At 43.6% G+C, this 19,580-nt stretch overlaps 1 protein-coding gene across 1 annotated transcript; it reads left to right on the top strand.

Annotated features, from left to right (window-relative positions):
- The first annotated feature begins 6,985 nt into the window (after positions 1-6,985).
- LOC123113726 (histone H1-like) lies at positions 6,986-8,388 on the top strand. Its single transcript, XM_044535030.1, has 2 exons — positions 6,986-7,294; positions 7,422-8,388. Exons 1-2 carry the CDS (start codon positions 7,076-7,078, stop codon positions 8,073-8,075), a joined length of 873 nt encoding a protein of 290 aa, XP_044390965.1. The 5' UTR covers positions 6,986-7,075; the 3' UTR covers positions 8,076-8,388.
- Positions 8,389-19,580: the final 11,192 nt, after the last annotated feature.

Below are 19,580 nucleotides of genomic sequence, written 5' to 3'. Positions count from 1 at the left end.
CCCTTGCAGTCTACTATATGCAAATCAAATTCCTCAAGCAGTAATATCCATCGAAGGAACTGAGGCTTAGCTCCTACTTTGCAAGAAGGTATCATAAGGCAAATGATCAATATGAACTATCACTTTCGAGTTAATGATATAAGGTCAGAAATTACCACAAGCAAAGACTGTAATTTTTTATTGTTTCATGCTATTATATTACCACTTTTATTTACTTTTTATAGTAATTATATTATTTTTTGGACTAACCTATTAAATTAGTGTCTAGTGCCAGCTCCTGTTTTCTGCATGTTTTTGGTTTCATATGAAATCAATATATACAGAGGTCAAAATAAGTTGTCAATTTAACATGATTTCTTTGGTCAACAAGAAACACACAAATCTTTGGGACACCTTGATAGGAGCTGCTAGGGGCCCACACGGGTGCCCGCGCGTCCAGTGGTGCCGCGCCACCTACCTGTGTGGGCCACCTGCAACGTCTTGACCTGATTCCACCGCCATAAATTCCTATAAATACTGAAACCCTCTAACTTATTTTTCAGAAGAAATTTATCACCGTCGTAAGTATCTATTCTAGGAAGATGCCATCTGCAGGTCTGTCTCGGAGCCCTGCCGCAGGGGAAGCCATTGCCGAAGCCATCTTCACCAACCTTGTTGCCTCCTTGACCACGTGTGAATAGTTCCTTAGGACCTACGGGTCCATAGAAGTAGCTAGATGGTTCTCTCTCTTTTTGGATCTTCAATACCATGTTCTCATTCTTGACCAGGATCACTTTTGATGTAATTTGTGGTATGTTAGTTGGGACATGATGAATTTTCACTTTATGATCAGATTGTTTATTGAAATCAATTGAATCTTTTGAGGTTTTGTTGCTGCATAACTAAATGATCTATCTATCTTGTTTGGCCAAGTTCAATGGGGTTTTCTTTAGAGGGAGTAGTGCTTTGTAGTGGGTTCAATCTTCTGGTGCTCTAACCAAGTGATAATAAGGGCCAAGACATGTATTGTATTGTTGCCACTAAGGATAAAACAGTGGGTTTTGCCATATTGATTGACTTCTTCATGTCTACATTATGCCATCTTCCTTATTGTGATACTCTATTTTTTGCAAACTTAATACCCTGAGATGCATGATGGATAGCGGTTTTGGGGTGGAGTATTGGTAGTATACGGAGTTAGATTAACGGTCTACTTGTCACAGATGTAATGCCTATAAGATATTATGTCATAAATGATCATAGTCATGAATATTGCCATACAGTCGATTGCCCAACTGTAATTTCTTTACCATGCTACTTGATGTTTTCTAGAGAGATGCCACTAGTGAACCTATGGCCACCGGGTCTATTCTCCATTAGTAAATTCTTCTACACAATTAGCTCTTTTCTATTTGCCGTGCTATTTTACCATTATCCATCTCTACTATTTGCTTTTAATCTTGTAACTAAAGACAAGGGGCTCAACAATCCTCTTAGCACGTTGGGTGCAAGTTTGTATTTTTTTTGTGTGTAGGTGTTGTTTGTCTTTTAGCTTGGAAGCTTCCTACTGGATTGATAACCTTGGTTCTCTAACCGAGGGAAATACTTTGTTGTTGTTCTACGTCACCCTTCCTCTTTGGGGGAATCCTAACAACTCCTACGGGAGTTAACAGGAACCATGAGGAGCTATGAGGGATCCACGAGCAAGAGATGGGGACGCACTTCAGCAACTCTTATTTTGTTGTTGTGATTGTCCATCTAGTGCTAAATCATGTTCCCATGATCTATCTTCACAACATGTTCCTGGTTCGCACAATTTGTTTTGCGCTAGCGTACCGTACCTTCTCCCCCTACATATATGACCATCAACAACTGGCTCTCTCCCATATCCTCAATAGCGTACTAGAACTAGTCAACATACGCCAAGGTGAACATAATTAGTGGTGTATAAATAAACATGACAATTTGAAAGTATATATCTCTCACCAATAAAACATAGATCATCAACCACTATAACAACAAATAACATTGAGGAGTAATACTGGTAACCGATCTACATGAATTATTTATAGACGAAATGGAGAAGGTGTTGTTAATGGATATGGTGAAGATGATTGAATGAAGATGTTCCCCTTGACGCACTGGTGGTAGCGTCGATGATTGCTTCGAACTCCAAACGGAGGGGGCAACTATTGGCAGAAACAACCCTCTAGAGGGGTTCTTTTTAGGAAGTGACACGTGCTCAACTATCTCTTTCATTTTATTTCAATAAAAATTGCAATAAAGTGACTTTTTTTATAGAACAACATCATTATACCAGCCATAAAGAAGGTTAAGGTTTCACACGTTAAATGAATTTCTAGCTATTTAGTGGATATAGTTCAAAACTGACCTACACGTAACTTAAAATGCCACTAAATGGAAGCAAATTCATTTTCAATTACTTATGCAACTCTTTAGCTCCTATGCAAAAAATAAATGAAAATTATGGACATTTCCTTGAAAAAATACAAACATTCTCATGCATTTGATTGGTTTTTCATTTTTTATATAAAATCTAAATGTGCTAAAAAGGTGAAAATTTCCATGAGATTGGAACGTTCGACGTTTGTTATTTTATTTCCAATGTATATAAGCAATTAATGTTCCATAGTCATGTAGATAAATTATTGATTCAAAATGAAATTTAGATCCATTATTTCTTTTTGGAAACAACAAGATCATCATATCCTAGCCCTATGGATCTATAAATGGAATGTGATGGAATATGCATACAATAGATGTGTTACACAAAAGAATCTTCACACACTTACTATGTCCTTTGATTACAAGTGTTGTACGGGGTTAAAAGAGGACAATAATCAATGTACGTTTTCGAGTGAACAAGTCATTGTGGACCCAACCAACACTAGAGCTTATGATGATGATTTACGAGAGGGTGGCTAATGCGCGCGCTCGCGGCCGCGCGCAGTTTCTAACCGGAACAAGCAGAACTTAACTTTCCTTCTAAGGAAATCAGATTAAGAGAAAATTAATGCCATGATGGGCCCACCCACTGAATTCAGAGCAAGTACAATAGCATCTTGTCAGCCGGCTGCAAGCCATTCCACGTCAGAAAAAATCCAGCTGGAGGGGAGAGAAGACAGGAGAGAGAAGGGAGCGGGCGATTCACTTGTCGCCCGGCTACAACGCAGTACTCAAGAGAAAGAACTGCATGCATGGGTTAAAAGCTGCTGCTCCTTCCTCCCCTCCAATCAGTTGTGTCTTCCTCTTTCTCATGCATGTAAACAATAAATGCTACAGCCAATGCCTATAGCCAGCTTTACTGTATGGGATTTCTTTTAGGAAGGCTAAGAGTGACATGGCAAGAGTATAGAGCCGGTAGCCGGCTCTACTATTAACCATGCTCTCAGGGGGGCTGAGAGATTTATGGTAAGCCACGCTGGGGCCCACCCATTGAAATCGGGGTGGGGGAGAGATTTATGGAAAGGCCACACAATTGATTCGCGGGAGGGGAGAGATTATTTTATCTGGAGCTCCTTAAAATCAGGGAGTGAAGAGTTTAATGACCGAGTGTTCCAACGCTCGCTCGTGAAAGAGTGTTTTTGGATTTATGATACCTAAATGAGTGTAACAACAAAATTTCGAGAAATCAGTTGCTCCCATCACAAGTGATGAAGAAAGTTAAAACAAGATATCGTTCAATGCTTGCTATTTCGACCACAAGCCTTGGCTAGGGCAATGTCTGCATAAACATCATTATGACTTGCTCAATTTGGATGATATGTTAGGTTTCGTTTTCGCGGTTGGGAGTGGTGGCGAGAGAGGGGTGTTGCTCTACTATTGTCAAAAGTTGGGATTTCTTGAAGGTTCCCTTAAGTTGTAGTACTCTATTTTCTAATCCGATGCGCTCATGTAATGAACAACTTCCCCTCATCACGCCGTGCCCGCTTCCTTCACAAAAGATGTATGTCGTGCATGAATCGACCATCCATCCTAGGGGACTAGCAACATCTGAACATACGATGTGTCACTTGTTGATCTTGGTTCAAGATGGACTACATTTTCTCCAACCCCAGCACTTTGGCTGATCCACCGTCCACAATATGTTTTTGAAGAACAAGTGATGTGACAATTTGCATTTAAGAGGGCCTAGATCTTCCAAAAGACGAGCTACATCACCGACACCATGGTTCCTATAAATGTGCATTTTGTGTGCCACTATCATTGTCGAGTACTCCCACTCCCCGGACCGTGTGAATTTTTCAACAAATTGATGTTGGCGCCTGCGATAATCAACCGAACTTGATTGATCCGTGATCATTTGACTACTTGCTCGGTGATGCGTGTTGGTTAAGTGAAAGAGGTACATCGGGTGGTTTCGCCGTCGTGCATGCTCATGTGCACCCGCGTACTACACAACAAGCCTACGGTTATCAGAGCTGCTATACGTACGCCATTTTTATGTCGGAAACACATACGATGTGCAGTTGCATGTCCTTTCGTCCAATCAACCAGCTCCATCGGGAAAAGAAAACCAATGCAGCATGTTGTCTAGTGAAGACACGTCAGATTGTATGTACAAAGATCGTGTGCAAAGCAATTTCATACGGTTATCACGGTGCACACATCGATCATGCATAGGGGCACAAGCGGTATCCCACTTCATCCCGCGAAACTCGTCAACTAGTTCACAATGTGTTCACCACTCCCCAATGTTAACACTATATCTGTATTAAGCTATTGTCCGCTAGCCCGCCCCGCTTGCAACCCTAACCGTGCACGAGCCAACGATGTACGCTCGGTGGTTTTGCCGTGATTGGAGAAAAGACATGGCGCGCACGGTACGTAATGAAACTCCCGCGTGATTCGATCAACCTCGCTAGATCTTGTGCAAACACAGTAATAGTATGCTTTCATCCCAAGCCTTGTTACACAACTGATGTTAAAGGACAGCGAGATGATTGAGGAGGATGCTGAGCCATTTATCCAGGACATATGATCCACCATATCCATATGTGTGACGCCGACGCAGACATGCAATCAAGATGCACAAGTAGCGGTCCGGCGCAGCGCCGGCCACTTTTGCTGCCAGCCACTCGATCGCCGGCGACGTTCCTATCCTGTTCCGGCGCAAAACAAAACAGAGCTCACGTCTAATCTCTCCGACGCAAAGCTCGTCATGGTTACACAAAAGTTAAGGATAATTATCCTATACATACACGCATCATCGTCACCAGCTAGTGGCACCTGAACCTAGATAATTATATATCCCAGGAACACACCCCAAAATAGTATCATGTTGCTAGGGGTGGCAAGTTGTTTTGGGCCGGAATAAGCTCCGTGGCAATTGCATTTTTTTGAACAAAGATGGGATGGTGTAATAGAAGGTGGATAGTGATGTCAAATTAGGTGGAATGGTCAACTTAAACCGGTGCATCAAGTGAAAGAATGGTTAAATTATGCTCTCAGTGAGCATGTTAACTCCAATTCCATGAATTGATGAGATGAAGTCAATCCATGGCGATGATTAATGAGCTCACATACGCATGGCTGAGCCGATGGAACACCTGTGCACCCTGCCAAGAACGCCTCATGCATCCTCTTGTTTGTGTACTGGCGTGCACGCCACGTACGCCCATGTTTTGCTCTTGTTGATCGATCTTGTCCCCGGTCTGATGCTGCAGTTTAATCAGGATTCATCAGTTTTTTGAATGTTTAACATCTCCATGGAACTAGTTCTTGAATTTGAGCATGTTTACACCCGTTCCAGTAGCATGATTTCCGGGCTCACGATGAGCCGAGACCATGCAGAGCCTTCTGGTGCCCAGTTTGGTACAAACAAGCAATTTGCATTCTCTCATCCTCTCAATTTGCAGCATTTGACTCGTCGTTTGCATTTCAAACTTCACGAGCAGCTCGAAACTTTGTGAATTCCATGTGTTCGAATGTCCAAGTGATCAGCTTGATCGATCATCATGTTTGGCAGAGAGCACTACGCCCAGCCCAACTTTGACCTCTTCCTGGACACATTTCTTGGTCCCAACAGTACCAGAAACTTTCAAATTTTCCAATCGAATTCGTCATTCCATCAAAAACTAGATAACATTTGCAGTCTGCATCGAGAAACCATCTGAAATTACGATGAAATTTGATCTGGGAGGTAGAACAAGCCAACTTGTATCACCCGGTAGACTTTCCCCAGCCACAAGAACAAGTGTCGATCACTCCAGTGCAAATTCATCCGAATTCAAGTGTGACAACCCAAATGCAGCAGCCGGGAAGCCTTCCCCATGTCCACACCTACTGGAGCACGGCGTTTCTCCGGCGAGCCGGCCGGCCATCGCGCCGGCAAACAGTGCAAAGCCCGGCCGAACTCACACACCACCAGGAAAGGGCTCCACAACTTGTGCAACTTGGGTCGCGTTGCATCGCCTCGTAGCCTATCAAAACGACGTCGGATCGACGTGATTCTTGAACCTACGGATTGCTACGTTAACCAGCTATACGACCACGCCGGAAAATCTCATTGTTCGCCGGTGCATCCCGTGCCGGCGGCCGGAAATCGCCATCAAACTCCCACCAAGGCACCATCCCGACCAGTCCCTGATCACCGGCTCATTTCTCCCAGAATACTCAACCAAACCACACAAACTCAATCTCATTACAAAGCCATGATCCTTGCCTACACGATGGAAAAAATTACACTCGAATCGGTGCATCCGATCGAGCGATATTTGATCGGAAATCGAGAGGAGAAGCACACTCTGGAAGTCTGGAGGCTGGTTCGCGAGACGGCCGGCCAACTAGGGGGGGCTTGAATCCGCGGCATCGGATGGGGCGCGTCGATGGCCGTCGGATGGGAACGGATCGGACGCGCCAGGTTTGATGACGGCTGCTTATGGGGGCGATCCGCGGCAATGCCCTCTCGACCAATCAGCGCGCGGCATTCGGCCTTCCCCGTCTTCCCGACGTCTCCCACTATATAACCACCGTCTCCTCCGCCCTGACCTCCTCACCCAGCTCACACGCATCTCTCTCACCTCCGGCGAAAACACACCAGCGCGCTCCTCTCTCCCCTCGCTTCCCCGCCGCAATGTCGACCGACGCCGCTGCCGCCGACATCCCGGTGCCTCAGGTGGAGGCGACCGCCGACCCCGTCGCGGAGACCACCGCTGCCGCCGCCGCCGGCGACGCGAAGCCGGCCAAGGCGACCAAGGCCAAGGCCGCCAAGACCCCCAAGGCGCCCAAGGCGAAGAAGCCCTCCGCCCCGAGGAAGCCCAAGGCCACCCCCGCCCACCCGACCTACGCTGAGGTAAACCCCTCGACCACCGCCGAATCTCGCTCCATTATCGTGCTCTGTTCGCTCGTCGTGCTCTCTTTTCGTGCGTGTTTGCCCTGATCTGACTGGTTTTGTTCGCCCGTGCTTTGTGTTTGCGCAGATGGTGTCGGAGGCGATCACCACGCTGAAGGAGAGAGGCGGGTCGAGCACCGTGGCCATCGGCAAGTTCATCGAGGACAAGCACAAGGCGCACCTCCCGGCCAACTTCCGCAAGATCATGCTGACGCAGATCAAGAAGCTCGTCGCCGCCGGCAAGCTGACCAAGGTCAAGGCCTCCTACAAGCTCGCCAAGGCCCCCGCAGCGCCCAAGAAGCCCAAGACCAAGGTGCCAGCCAAGAAGAAGCCGGCGGCGAAGAAGAAGGCCCCGGCCAAGAAGCCCGCCGCCAAGTCCCCAGCCAAGAAGAAGGCCGCCGCCAAGCCCAAGGCCAAGGCCCCAGCCAAGACCAAGGCCGCCGCCAAGCCCAAGGCGGCAGCGAAGCCCAAGGCAGCCGCCAAGACCAAGGCTCCAGCCAAGACCACCAAGGCCGCCGCGAAGCCCAAGCCGGCCGCCAAGGCGAAGGCGCCCGCCAAGCCGAAGGGCCGCCCCGCCAAGGCCGCCAAGACCTCCGCCAAGGACGCGCCAGGGAGGAAGGCGCCCGCCGCCGCCGCCACCCCCAAGAAGGCCGCCCCCAGGAAGCCGCCCACCAAGCGGTCGGCGCCGGTGAAGAAGGCCACGCCCGCCAAGAAGGCCCCCGCCAAGAAGGCCAAGAAGTAGAGCGTCTCCGTCCTCCCGCAACAAGTTTCCATTCCCCTGTTCTGTGTCGGTGGTAGTCCAGGATTCTGTGTTCTAGACTGTAAATTTTATATCCGGGTTGTGGGTGCTCTGGTTCATTCCGGCGTACCCTTGGAGGTGTATCTGTGGGTGAAACGATGACGACGACGACGGCGGTGGCGAGGGCTTTGTCCCCCGGCCTCCGCATTACCGTAGCAGCTTGATTTGTCGAGGTTTTTTAGCGTAGCAAGATCCTTGTGGTGGTGTCGAAAACAAATAGTGCATTGTTTATCTAATTAATTATGATTATGATCAATCGCTTCTTGCCCTGCAATGCAATTCTTGTTCTGCCTCTTTGGATTTCCAGATCTGAAATCGGGTTGAGATAACTTCAAAAAAAAAAAGAAATCGGGTTGAGATCTGGAATGTGGTGGAATTTGAGATCTGAAATTGGTTGCTTCTTTGTATTTTAGTATGGAAATGCCAATCTCGTCTTTATTTTGCTTCCGTCCAATTTCGGAGTACGTGGCTGGCATCATAGCTGTAAACGAAAGGAAAAGGCTGTTGTATTCTTATCTGTAAAATGACCGGGGCGTCTGTTACTACTGCTGAAATTTGGAATATTCAATGCGATTTTGGATGGACCTACTGCTGAAATATCAAGCTGCTACTGCGTTAATCTTCCTTCGCACGCATGGTTTTTAGGTACATCTTTTTTTAGAAAGAAAGGCAGTCTTGGAGAGATGAATGTGATTTTCTTAACAGTAAGCTAATTGGCCCGTTAATGGTGATGCAGGCTTGGGGAGATTTATGGCCTTGGTGGGCTTGGTGATGCAGGAAAATGAATGGGATCTTCTTAGCTAATTGGCCCGCTAATGGTGGTGCCGGCAGTGTCGGCCGTGGACACGTGGATATGCATGTTTTGCATTGGAGCGGGAGCCTGGGGGAGGGGTCTGCGGCAGAAGATTCGCACTAACCGTCGGCTGCGGTGGCCGTTTTGGGTGGGGCGCGCGCTTTTGCTTTCGGTTTTTGGGTCCTGCCGCCTGAACGGCAATGTTTCCGTTTCCGCGCTTCCTTGAATTGACGTTCTTTCTCCCCGTCCGTCGAGTGCGAAAGACAGGGAGGGAGCCACAAGAAACTTGCATGTGCCAAGGCCTATGAGGCTACGAACAAACATCGATCACGCGAGCTACGGCCGTGCCAAAGTTTTCGGGACAGCGGAACGCGGCAATCTTGTTCCTCTTCAGTCCTAATTTTTCAAGTACTCCTCTATTCCTAAATATTTGTCTATTTCAACAAATGACTACATACGAAGCAAAATGAGTGAATTTATACTTTAAAATATGTCTATATACATCCGTATGTGATAGTCCATTTGAAATCTTTTAAAAGACAAATATTTAGGAACGGAGGGAGTACTTCTCGCAGGTCGACAGCAGCCTCTCAGGAATCCACCTCGTACCTCGTGAATCAGTGGCGGATCCGAATAGAGCTTAGCCGGGGCGAAACATTTAAGGCAATTTTTTTTAGATTGACAAATGCAGGTCCGCTCAACCAAATCTCATAAAATTCAAATATGAAACTAGATGCAATAGAAAATTAACATAACTACTGATTCAGAACAGTTCGAGATTCTCGACAAGTAGGTGATGTAACCACCAAAGATCACAAAATATAACATAAACGTCACAGAGAACTACTAACATGGACTCCTGCTGCTTGAATCATTCGTTCCATGGCCCAAAATGTCCAACTCCATCACTAATACTCCCCTCGTTTCAAAATAGATGACTCAACTTTGTACGAGTCATCTATTTTGAAACGGAGGGAGTAGAAACCTACAACGGCTGAACGAACCGCATATGAATATGTCTTAGAACAAGTAATCAAATAGTTTGAAACAATAGATAACAAAAGTATTTATCCTAAGTTGTAAGTATACAAGGAGGGTTTGGTAGATGGCCTCTACGATCTCTCAAGCTATGAAAATGTTTTATAATCTTCTTGTCATCAATTGCAGTGAATATATCTCACTCAACATAGCATATCATCAGATCATTCAACCAATCATCAGATATCTTATTTCTCAAATATTTCTTTATGATATTCATGGTTGAGAAAACTCTTTCAACAGATGCTATCGTTACTGGCAAAGTCAAAGCAAGTTTGATGAGCCGGTAAACCAAAGGAAGTGTAATGTTCCTTAGTTTCAACCAACTTGAGAGCAAGATTACCTAGACTGTCACATCCACAAAAAACATGAGACCTTTTCATCATATCAATGTATATCTTGAGCTGGCCATCCAAATGATATTGTTCTTCTGGATCGAAGTCGACTGAGTACATAGATGCACGCTCAAGTAGGTTCTCATGAGTCTCTAGGATATGGACTAGCAATGCATATCAGTAACCTTGTTGAAGTTTCACTGAACCAGTTATTCATCTCAACCATGTTTCTATCAAGCACCTCATTGAATATTTCAATCTTGTAGTGATGGAAGCAACTAACCATTTTGCGGGAACTCCTTGGGTAACCCCTTGCTGGAATATTTTCATCCATACTAGGCACTGGTATCTCCCTTTTATTACAACAGGAAGTGGCAACATCCAAAAGTGTCTCCCATCCGTCATCCCTCAGTTGTTGCAATAAACTTTTCACGGACACAGTCATGTTCATTGCACTTACTATGTTCTAATCCTTTTGTTGTAATGCTTGTGACAAGTCATTAGTCAAACCAAGAACTTTAAGCATCAAATGTAAGATGAGAACAAATTCAAAGACCTCCATAGGTTTCATGAAACTTGATGCTTGGTGCCTGCAAGCCAAACAGGGTTATGTAGCACTTTCATGGAAGTATCCCAATTAGTTATCATCATAACGAAGAGCAGAAGAGAGTATTTATATAGCCATTTCTATCACACACAAGGTGTCATAGTTCTCGTGTGAAGTAACTACTTGAGTTTCTGCAAACATTGTTACTGTCCTGGTGGACGAATAAATCAAAGTAACTTAGATAAAAGGTTTTAAAGTAACGAAGGTAAAAACTCTCAAAGGTAAATAGCATAAATAAAGATGGGATTTGAGTTGCCTGCAAGAGAATTCAGGACACGCGCATGGAGAGAATTCAGTTCATGGTAAGAATATATCAAGTGTGCGAGTGGGATGGTAATACGAGTTGCCTTGTATCATATTCATAATATTTGATATGTGTGTTCACCCTAAAGTTATGAAACTTCTCCTCCCGGGATTATATTTTATTCTATGGTCATGCTTCGCCATTGCCATAGAGTGGTCGTCTCCACAATTAAGGTCCCTGAACTGGAACCAAGCATTAAGTTTCATGGATCACTGTTATATCATATTGTCTTTGGTCCTCATAGATATCTCCACCTGTCATGTCAAAGGCCACAGATCCCCTAAAGATTATGTGTTACCTGTGTAGGTCTTGAGATCATGTTGCATGGGCCCTTAAATTGGACAACACACATAGAGTTCATCACAGTATAACAACATACTAAACATATCATACTACTACAAATACGAATGACATATATATGTTAGGGACAAATGAATCTTACCACCCACCTACATCTCCCATGCCTATGGGGAATTACTCACGCATCATAAGAGGGAAACCAATCACACTAGAGATTAAACCCATGAAAACCATATTGATAATACCTCGAGGATCTACAATAAGAGGAAATGGATGATTCAAATAGTCTTGATCTCCAGATGAGACCGAATAGAGTTAAAATTGTTCTCACAACTTGGAATTCCTATTACAATAGTGAAGGGTGAGATGATGATGGAGACAAAAGGACTAAAACTAAGAAGACCTCCCAATGTTGTTCAGATCTCCCCCTCTTCCATTATGTATGTGGTGGTGGCGGCTAGGGTTTTCTTCTCCCCTGGGCCCCTTCATGAAAGTGTCTTGTATAGAAGTGGTGGAGCTGTTGGCACCTCGTACGATCGCTCATAAGGGCACTTACGGTCGTATGGAAGGCCGTCTTTTGGTCTTCTACACCTGAAGGCTTGGCTCTCCACATGGAAGTTGCTCCATTTGACTTTATTTGCAATAATCCTCTTTGGTTTCCTTCCATGTATGATATTTCCAGCCAAACAATGGAAAATCAGATTTTTCTTCTCTTTCGAGGGAATAGCGTTAGAAATACCCAAGAAGTGACAATGATTCGGTGAAACCAAATAAGAATCATACAAAAAACTTCACAAATTCTTGAGCCATCAATGCTTTGCTCTATCATCCGCATCTTCCCCATCATGAGAAATAACATGTAGCACTTGAATCACCAAATCCACATTTGATCGAACTGAATCAATGTCCTATGGTGAGATCCTCATCACATACCACCATGTCTTGCTAAGGTATCCTCTTGATGCTTGCACTTGCTGATTGCACTTGTTAATTTTGCAAACCACAACTCCTGCATGTTTGCACGAGTTCGATGCTCTGCCGTCGCTGCCTTCACCCACACAGACCATGCTTGGGATTAATTCTTTTGGTTCCCCCATCCACAGATTTGGATCAGGTGCCTGGAAGCCGGCGGCCCGACGAGGCGGAGCTCTGTGGCGGTGAGCCAACGACGGCTAGGTTACGCTCGCAGTCTCACTGGCTGCCTAGCTTGATTGGGCTTTGGGGATTTTTATGCGTGTGCCTGTACGTGGGTGGTGTGCTCATGCTAAGCTAGTAAGGGGCTATGGGTTGGGCTTGGTGTGTCTGTTCTATCCAATGCAAATCCCACATGTATTGTACCATGTACAAAACGGATCATATTTTTTTATACGCTAATTTTGGCTACCCGGGGTGATCGACCATATACTAGCCCCTATCTTGGCGCCTCCACTACTTGTGATGTGTAAATTACATGACTCTCATGGGGTATTGAGTATATGAGCACAATGGTGATCTAGGATTTGAAAATAGGGTGGTCCTCCTCAAAATACTTTTTTCAAAAGCAAATATGGCATGCGAACATTCTAAATAATTATCAAGTCTTTGGGGCAGAACAAAACAAATTTGAGAATGTTATGTGCATCAAAAGTAGCAAATGAGTTGGTGATGACCCACAAGTATATGGGATCAACAGTAGTCCTTTTGATAAGTAAGAGTATCGAACCCAACAGGGAGCAAAAGTTTCATAAGAAATTTTAAATCTCCCATTCAGCCCCCCTTTGGTTGATATACTCTCGGTCCTAACAGTTTGCTTTCATGAGAATTAATAGATGGAAAGAAAAACTTCTATGCACTGGAGGAAAGAAAATTACATGTTATGTTCGTCTTTAAAATAACTGAATCAACATGTAAATGAATCATTGACGCGATCTTGCAGTTTTGGTGCAGAGACGAAGACAACAAGAAGATGGGGCATTGGACCGCCTAGTGGAAAATGTGTGTCCCAAAAAATCAAGCAGTAATGGGTTTATGTGATATTCACTATTTTAATTTGGCGATACTACTAAAACAAGCGTGGCGACTTATTGAGAAGCCATATTCATTATGTTCTTTGGTTTTGCGACCCAAATATTTCCCTAATGGTGATTTGCCGATCACAAGTTTTTAAGAAGGATCTTTATTTACTTGGGCAAAGTATCATGGCGAGGCCAATTCTCTTAAATATGTTTACATATGGCGTGTTGGGAACGGGTAGAGTATTCATATTAGGGAAAATACATGGATTTCAAAAGGTGCCAATAGGGAAGTTATTACTCCTAGAGGGGAAAGTCTTTTGTCTAAGGTTTCCGGTCTTATTGACCCAACTAATAACAACTGGGATGAAGATCTAGTCAGACAAACATCATGCCCAATTGATGCCCAATGGGTCCCTGCGATCTCTCTTGCAATGCATGAGATTTTAGATTTTATTGCATTGAGTATAAGGAAAAAATGGGACCTTCTGTATCAAATCAGCTTATTTTGTGGAATGGGTTCACCAACATGGGATAAAACTTCATTGGGCTAATGGTTTAGGATGAGTCACGATCAACCCTATGTTGTCTAAGATTTGGAAGTTGTCTTATCTGTCCAAGGTTAGTTTTTTATTTGGCATATGTTGCATGGCAGCCTCCCATGTCATGTTATGCTTGCTAATAGACATATCAAAGTTTCGCCTCAATGCCCTTCTTGTTTGGATGGAGCAAAAGATTCAAAGCACTAGATGTTGCTATAAAGCCAAAGAGGTTTGGAGGATGTTGGGTTGGATGAAATTATTAAAAGGGCTTGTGAATTTATCGAACTGGAGAGGCTTGATGACCCACAATTATAGGGGATCAATCGTAGTCCTTTCAATAAGTAAGAGTGTTTAACCCAACGAGCAACAGAAGGAAATGACAAGCGGTTTTCAGCAAGGTATTTCTTGCAAGCACTGAAATTATCGGAAATGATTAGTTTGATAGCAAGATAATTTGTAACAAGTGACAAGTAACAATAGTAACTAAGGTGCATCAAGGTAGCCCAACCTTGTTGTAGCAAAAGGACATGCCGGAATGCTCTCTTATTATAAGCAAAGCATTCTTGAGGACACACTAGAATTTCATCTAGTCACTTTAATCATGTTTGTTTGATTCGTGTTCGCTACTTTGATAATTTGATATGTGGCTGGATCGGTGCTTGAATGATGTTATTACTTGAACAAACCTCCCACTTATGATTAGCCCCTCTCGCGAGCATCCGCAACTATGCAATAAGAATTAATATAAATCTAACCATAGCATTAAACATATGGATCCAAATCAGCCCCTTACGGAATAGCGCATAAACTATGGTTTAAGCTTTTGTCGCTCTAGCAATCCATCATCTAATAACAACTCCACAATGCATACCCTTAGGCCCAAAGATGGTGAAGTGTCATGTAGCCAACGTTCACATAACGCCACTAAGGGAAACAACAACATACATATCATCAACATATCGAACAAATACCAAATTTCACATGATTACTTATGATAAGACTTCTTCCATGTCATCAAGAACAAAAGTAACTACTCACACATAATATTCATGTCCAAGATCAGAGGGGTATTGAATAGCATAATGGATCTTAACATATAATCTTCCACCAAATAAACCAAGTAGCCAACTACAAGATGTAATCAACACTACTAGCAACCCACAAGTACCAATCTGAGGATTTGATACAAAGATTGAATACAAGAGATGAATTAGGGTTTGAGATGGTGTTGGTGAAGATGTTGATGAAGATTGGTCCTCCCACGATGAGAGGGTTGTTGGTGATGACGATGGCTTTGATTTCCCCCTCCCGGAAGGAAGTATCCTCGGCGGAATTGCTCCGTCGGAGAGCAAAAGTGCTCCTGCCCAAGTTCCGCCTTGAGACAGTGATGCTCCGTCCCAAAAGTCTTCTCCTTATTTTTCTAGCGCAAATGGGCTTATATACCAGAAGATGGGCACCAAAGGCTCGCCAGGTGCCCCACAAGCCACCAGGGCTTTGCCCTGGTGCCTTGTGGGCACCTGGGTGGCCCCCTCTGGTATTTCTTTTCTACAATATTATTTGTTTATTCCAAAATAAATATCCATGAAATTTCAGCTCATCTGGAGATGTGTAGAATAGTTATCTCTGACATAGCCTTTTCAGGTCCAGAATTCGAGCTGCCGGCAATCTCACTCTTCATGTAAATCTTGCATATTAAGAGATAAAACACATTAGAATGGCTCCACAAAGTGTTATATTGATTAAAAACACTATAAATAATAGTAGGAAAACATGATGTAGAATGGACATATCAACTCCCCCAAGCTTAGACCTTGCTTGTCCTCAAGCAAAAGCAGATATCGATAATCATGTCCACATGTTTAGAGAGAGAGGCGTCGATAAAAAATACGAACATAGTAGCATCATGATCATTATTATAGCAACAATAACCATTATCATAAAACTTCTCATGGTTAAGTAACAAGTCATCACAACAACAAAGTATAAGGCATAAACTTTCTTGAAAACTAACAAATTATGTTCTCAACCAACAAGGCAATTACAGTTCACCATATTTTCAGTAAGGGTCTCATGTAGGAGATTTTTAGTAAGTCCACATACTCAACCATCATTTAGTCTTCTATGATTGCTAACACTCACGACATATATATATGGAGCAAAAAGTTTCAGCCAGATACATAGAAAGATAGGGGCTTATAATTTCGCCTCCCAACTTATTCACCTCAAGGGTAATGTCAACAATAATAACTCATGATCACTCATATCCAACTGGATATATATATCCCTAGATCTTTACCCATCACATGATGCTTGCAAAAGAGAAAAATAAAAAGAAATAGAGGAGCACACTATTGACTCTTGCAGGAAAAGTAAATTCATAAAAGTAAAAGATAAGCCCTTCGCAGAGGGAAGCAAAGGTTGTCATGCGCTTTTTGTTTTTGGATGTGCAAGCTCTTAATGCAAAGGAACATCACTTTATACTGCCCCTTGTGATAGCAACATTTTTTATGTAGTCCGTCACTTCTATTTCTTTACTATCACAAAATCATACCAAGCTTATTTTCCCTTGCAATAAAAGATCATACATATTTAGGAGCAATTTTTATTGCTTTATGCACCGATGACAACTTGCTTGAAGGATATTATTCAATCCATAGGTACGTATAGTTGACTCTCATGAGATGAAACCGAGTTAAAGGGTTTTTGGATGCACAAGTAGTATCTCTACTTGGTGCAGATTTTTGGCTAGCAAAGATATTGGGCAAGCACCACATGTTGGAGGATCTATAACAATATAACTTCTATGTGAATATACACTAACATAACTCATTATGTTGTCTTCCTGGTCCAACATCAACAATTTGACATAAAATACTTAATGGGGGCTCACAACCATAAAATATGTCCAAGATAATATATTTATATGTGAATCTTCTCTTCCCTTATTAATTCTTTCATGAATTGCATCATTGACCAATGCTATGTTTGTTAGCTTTCAATAAATTTTACCACTTACACTTATCCTTATATAATGTCATTACTTTCCATAAGATTAGCATGTGATCTTTTTCATTATTTCTGTTGCTAGGATTAAAACATAAAAGTAAAGCAACAAAAACTCAAACTACTCTTTATTATATAACACTCAACTTGATTACATAGATAGATAGATCACGAAACTAATACTCAAAAATATATCATACTAAACTTTTATTCAACTAAATCACGAATTAACTAAGGATCAAAGTAAAACAAGTGAAGATAATAAAAGTGATGGTGATACGATATCGGGGCACCTGCCCCAAGCTTGGCACAAGCCAAAGGGAGTGCCCATACCCGTGTACTCAAGTTTCTTTGTTCGGTGATGATGGTGATGATGAAGTAGTGGGATTGTCCTCCGGCTTCCATGGCATAGGTTCCCCATAATAAAAGGATGAACTTGTGTCCAGAGTCCTGAAACTTGCAGCTAAACTCATACCTTTAAATTTTGCATCATGTTCAAAATTTTGGTTTTGAAGATAATAGATTTGGCATAGGAGATACTCGATTCGCCCGTTGAGCTTGAAGATGATGTCCCCCATTGACTTGCCATCCAACTTGTCCTCACAAGTGAATTCAATGATCATGGAGTGGTTGGCGCTGAGTTCGTGTTCCACCATCCCTTGGCACTTGAAGATCTCTTGCAGTACGACTTCAAGCCCGACCTCCATGTTTCTAGTCTTCTTGGGCCCTTGAACATCCCGGATGTGAAGCACCCCCTCACGCATATCAATGGCTTTAGGGTGTTTCATAACCTCCGTTAGGTAAAGGTTGATGACCTTCTTGTAGAACTTGTCATTGGAGGAGCTTAGTGGAGCCATGTCGATCTAGATCTGTCAGAAAAATAGCACGAAACAAGAACAGAGGATATTTCCGTGATACGGTGGTCAAAACATCCGGGAGTACATATAAATAATTTTTATCTTGCAAAACAAGTATTCCAGAATAAAATAGAGTCGAGAAGGCTCACGAGGGGCCCACGAGCCACCAGGGCGCGCCCTGATGCCTCATGTGCACCTCATGGGTCCCCTCGGCTGTTTCTCATTTTTGTATTTTTTATAATATTCCAAAATTGATAGAAAATATTTTTATGGATTTTTTGGAGTCGGTTTACTTACCGTATCACATACCTATTCCTTTTCAGGGGACTGGAGTGTTCTGGAAGGTCTCTCTTATGTATTCCTTCGGTGTCATAACTTGAATAATGCTAGTTTCAACATTAATATGCGTACCTGAGATATAATGCGCAATTCTTTGTCCATCGACCACCCTCGGATTGGTGCCTTTGGAGTTATTGATCTTAATAGCTCTAGACCGATAAACTTCTTTGATGATATACAGTCCTTCCCATTTAGAGAGAACTTTTCCTGCAAAGAATCTAAAACAAGAATTGTACAATAAAACATACCCACCCACTTTGAATTCCCGTTTTTGAATTCTTTTATCATGCCATCGTTTAACTTTTTCTTTAAACAACTTGGCATTTTCATAGGCTTGGGTTCTCCATTCATCTAATGAGCTAATATCAAATAACCTCTTCTCACCGACACACTAGTAGAAAACCACCCATTAGTCCCGGTTCGTAAGGGCCTTTAGTCCCGGTTCATGAACCGGGACTAATGGGTCGTTACTAATACCTCCACCCATTAGTCCCGGTTCAATCCAGAACCGGGACCAATGTGCCTCCACGTGGCTCTGTGCGCCCACCCCAGTCAGGGGGCCTTTGGTCCCGGTTGGTGGCACCAACCGGGACCAAAATGCATCCACGCGTCAGCATTCCAGTTGCTGGGGTTTTTGTGTTTTTTTTGAAAGGAGGGGAGGTTGGGGGTTTTGGGGGGTTAATTTAATTAGGTGTTTCATATATTGTGTTAGCTAGCTAATTAATAGAGAGAAGTGTCCTCTCTTACGTCCGTGCTTGGACACTACGTACTATATATACATAAGTGATCAAGAGAACCATTCAGTACAGAAGTTCATCATGCATACTGAGAGAAGTGATCAATCGACCTCTCCTTGGATAAGTTGTGCCGGGTCCACTAGGATAAACTTGACCAACAGCCGCCTTGACCTTCAAATTCATCCATCGTGCCATCATGTGGCAATTTTGAGACTCCGTGATACCATCCACGGGATAGCTGGCAGGAGCCGTCAAGACATGCTCCGGCTGAAGCAGCTCGGTGGAAGCCACTCTGCTTCTCCGCTGAGATGGCGGGTAGCTTCGGGGGAAGCTTCGGCATGTCGTTTGTTGCGATCTGCTGCTTCTCGTTCCTCTTCTCGACCCTCTAGCCCCATTACCCTTCCAAGCAGCGCCTGAATTTGGTCCTGCTCCAGTTTCTTCCTCCTCTCGTGGGTTTTGTAAACCCCAGCATCCGGAAAACCAACCTTCCACGGAATGGAGCCTGGCGTGCCTCGTGTCCGTCCAGGGTGCTCGGGATTCCCAAGGGCCATTGTGAGCTCGTCCTTCTCCCTGTTTGGAAGGAACGTCCCTCGCTGCGCTGC

The sequence above is a fragment of the Triticum aestivum genome, chromosome 5B (assembly GCF_018294505.1).
Source record: "Triticum aestivum cultivar Chinese Spring chromosome 5B, IWGSC CS RefSeq v2.1, whole genome shotgun sequence".
Lineage (NCBI taxonomy): Eukaryota > Viridiplantae > Streptophyta > Magnoliopsida > Poales > Poaceae > Triticum > Triticum aestivum.
This window is presented reverse-complemented; position numbering and strand designations above follow the sequence as displayed.

Excerpts from the sequence above, each read along its gene's own strand:
- LOC123113726 (XM_044535030.1), top strand. The coding sequence starts at position 7,076 with ATGTCGACCGACGCCGCTGCCGCCGACATCCCGGTGCCTCAGGTGGAG. Across the intron at positions 7,295-7,421 it reads CCCACCCGACCTACGCTGAG|ATGGTGTCGGAGGCGATCAC; the intron begins GTAAACCCCTCG and ends GTGTTTGCGCAG.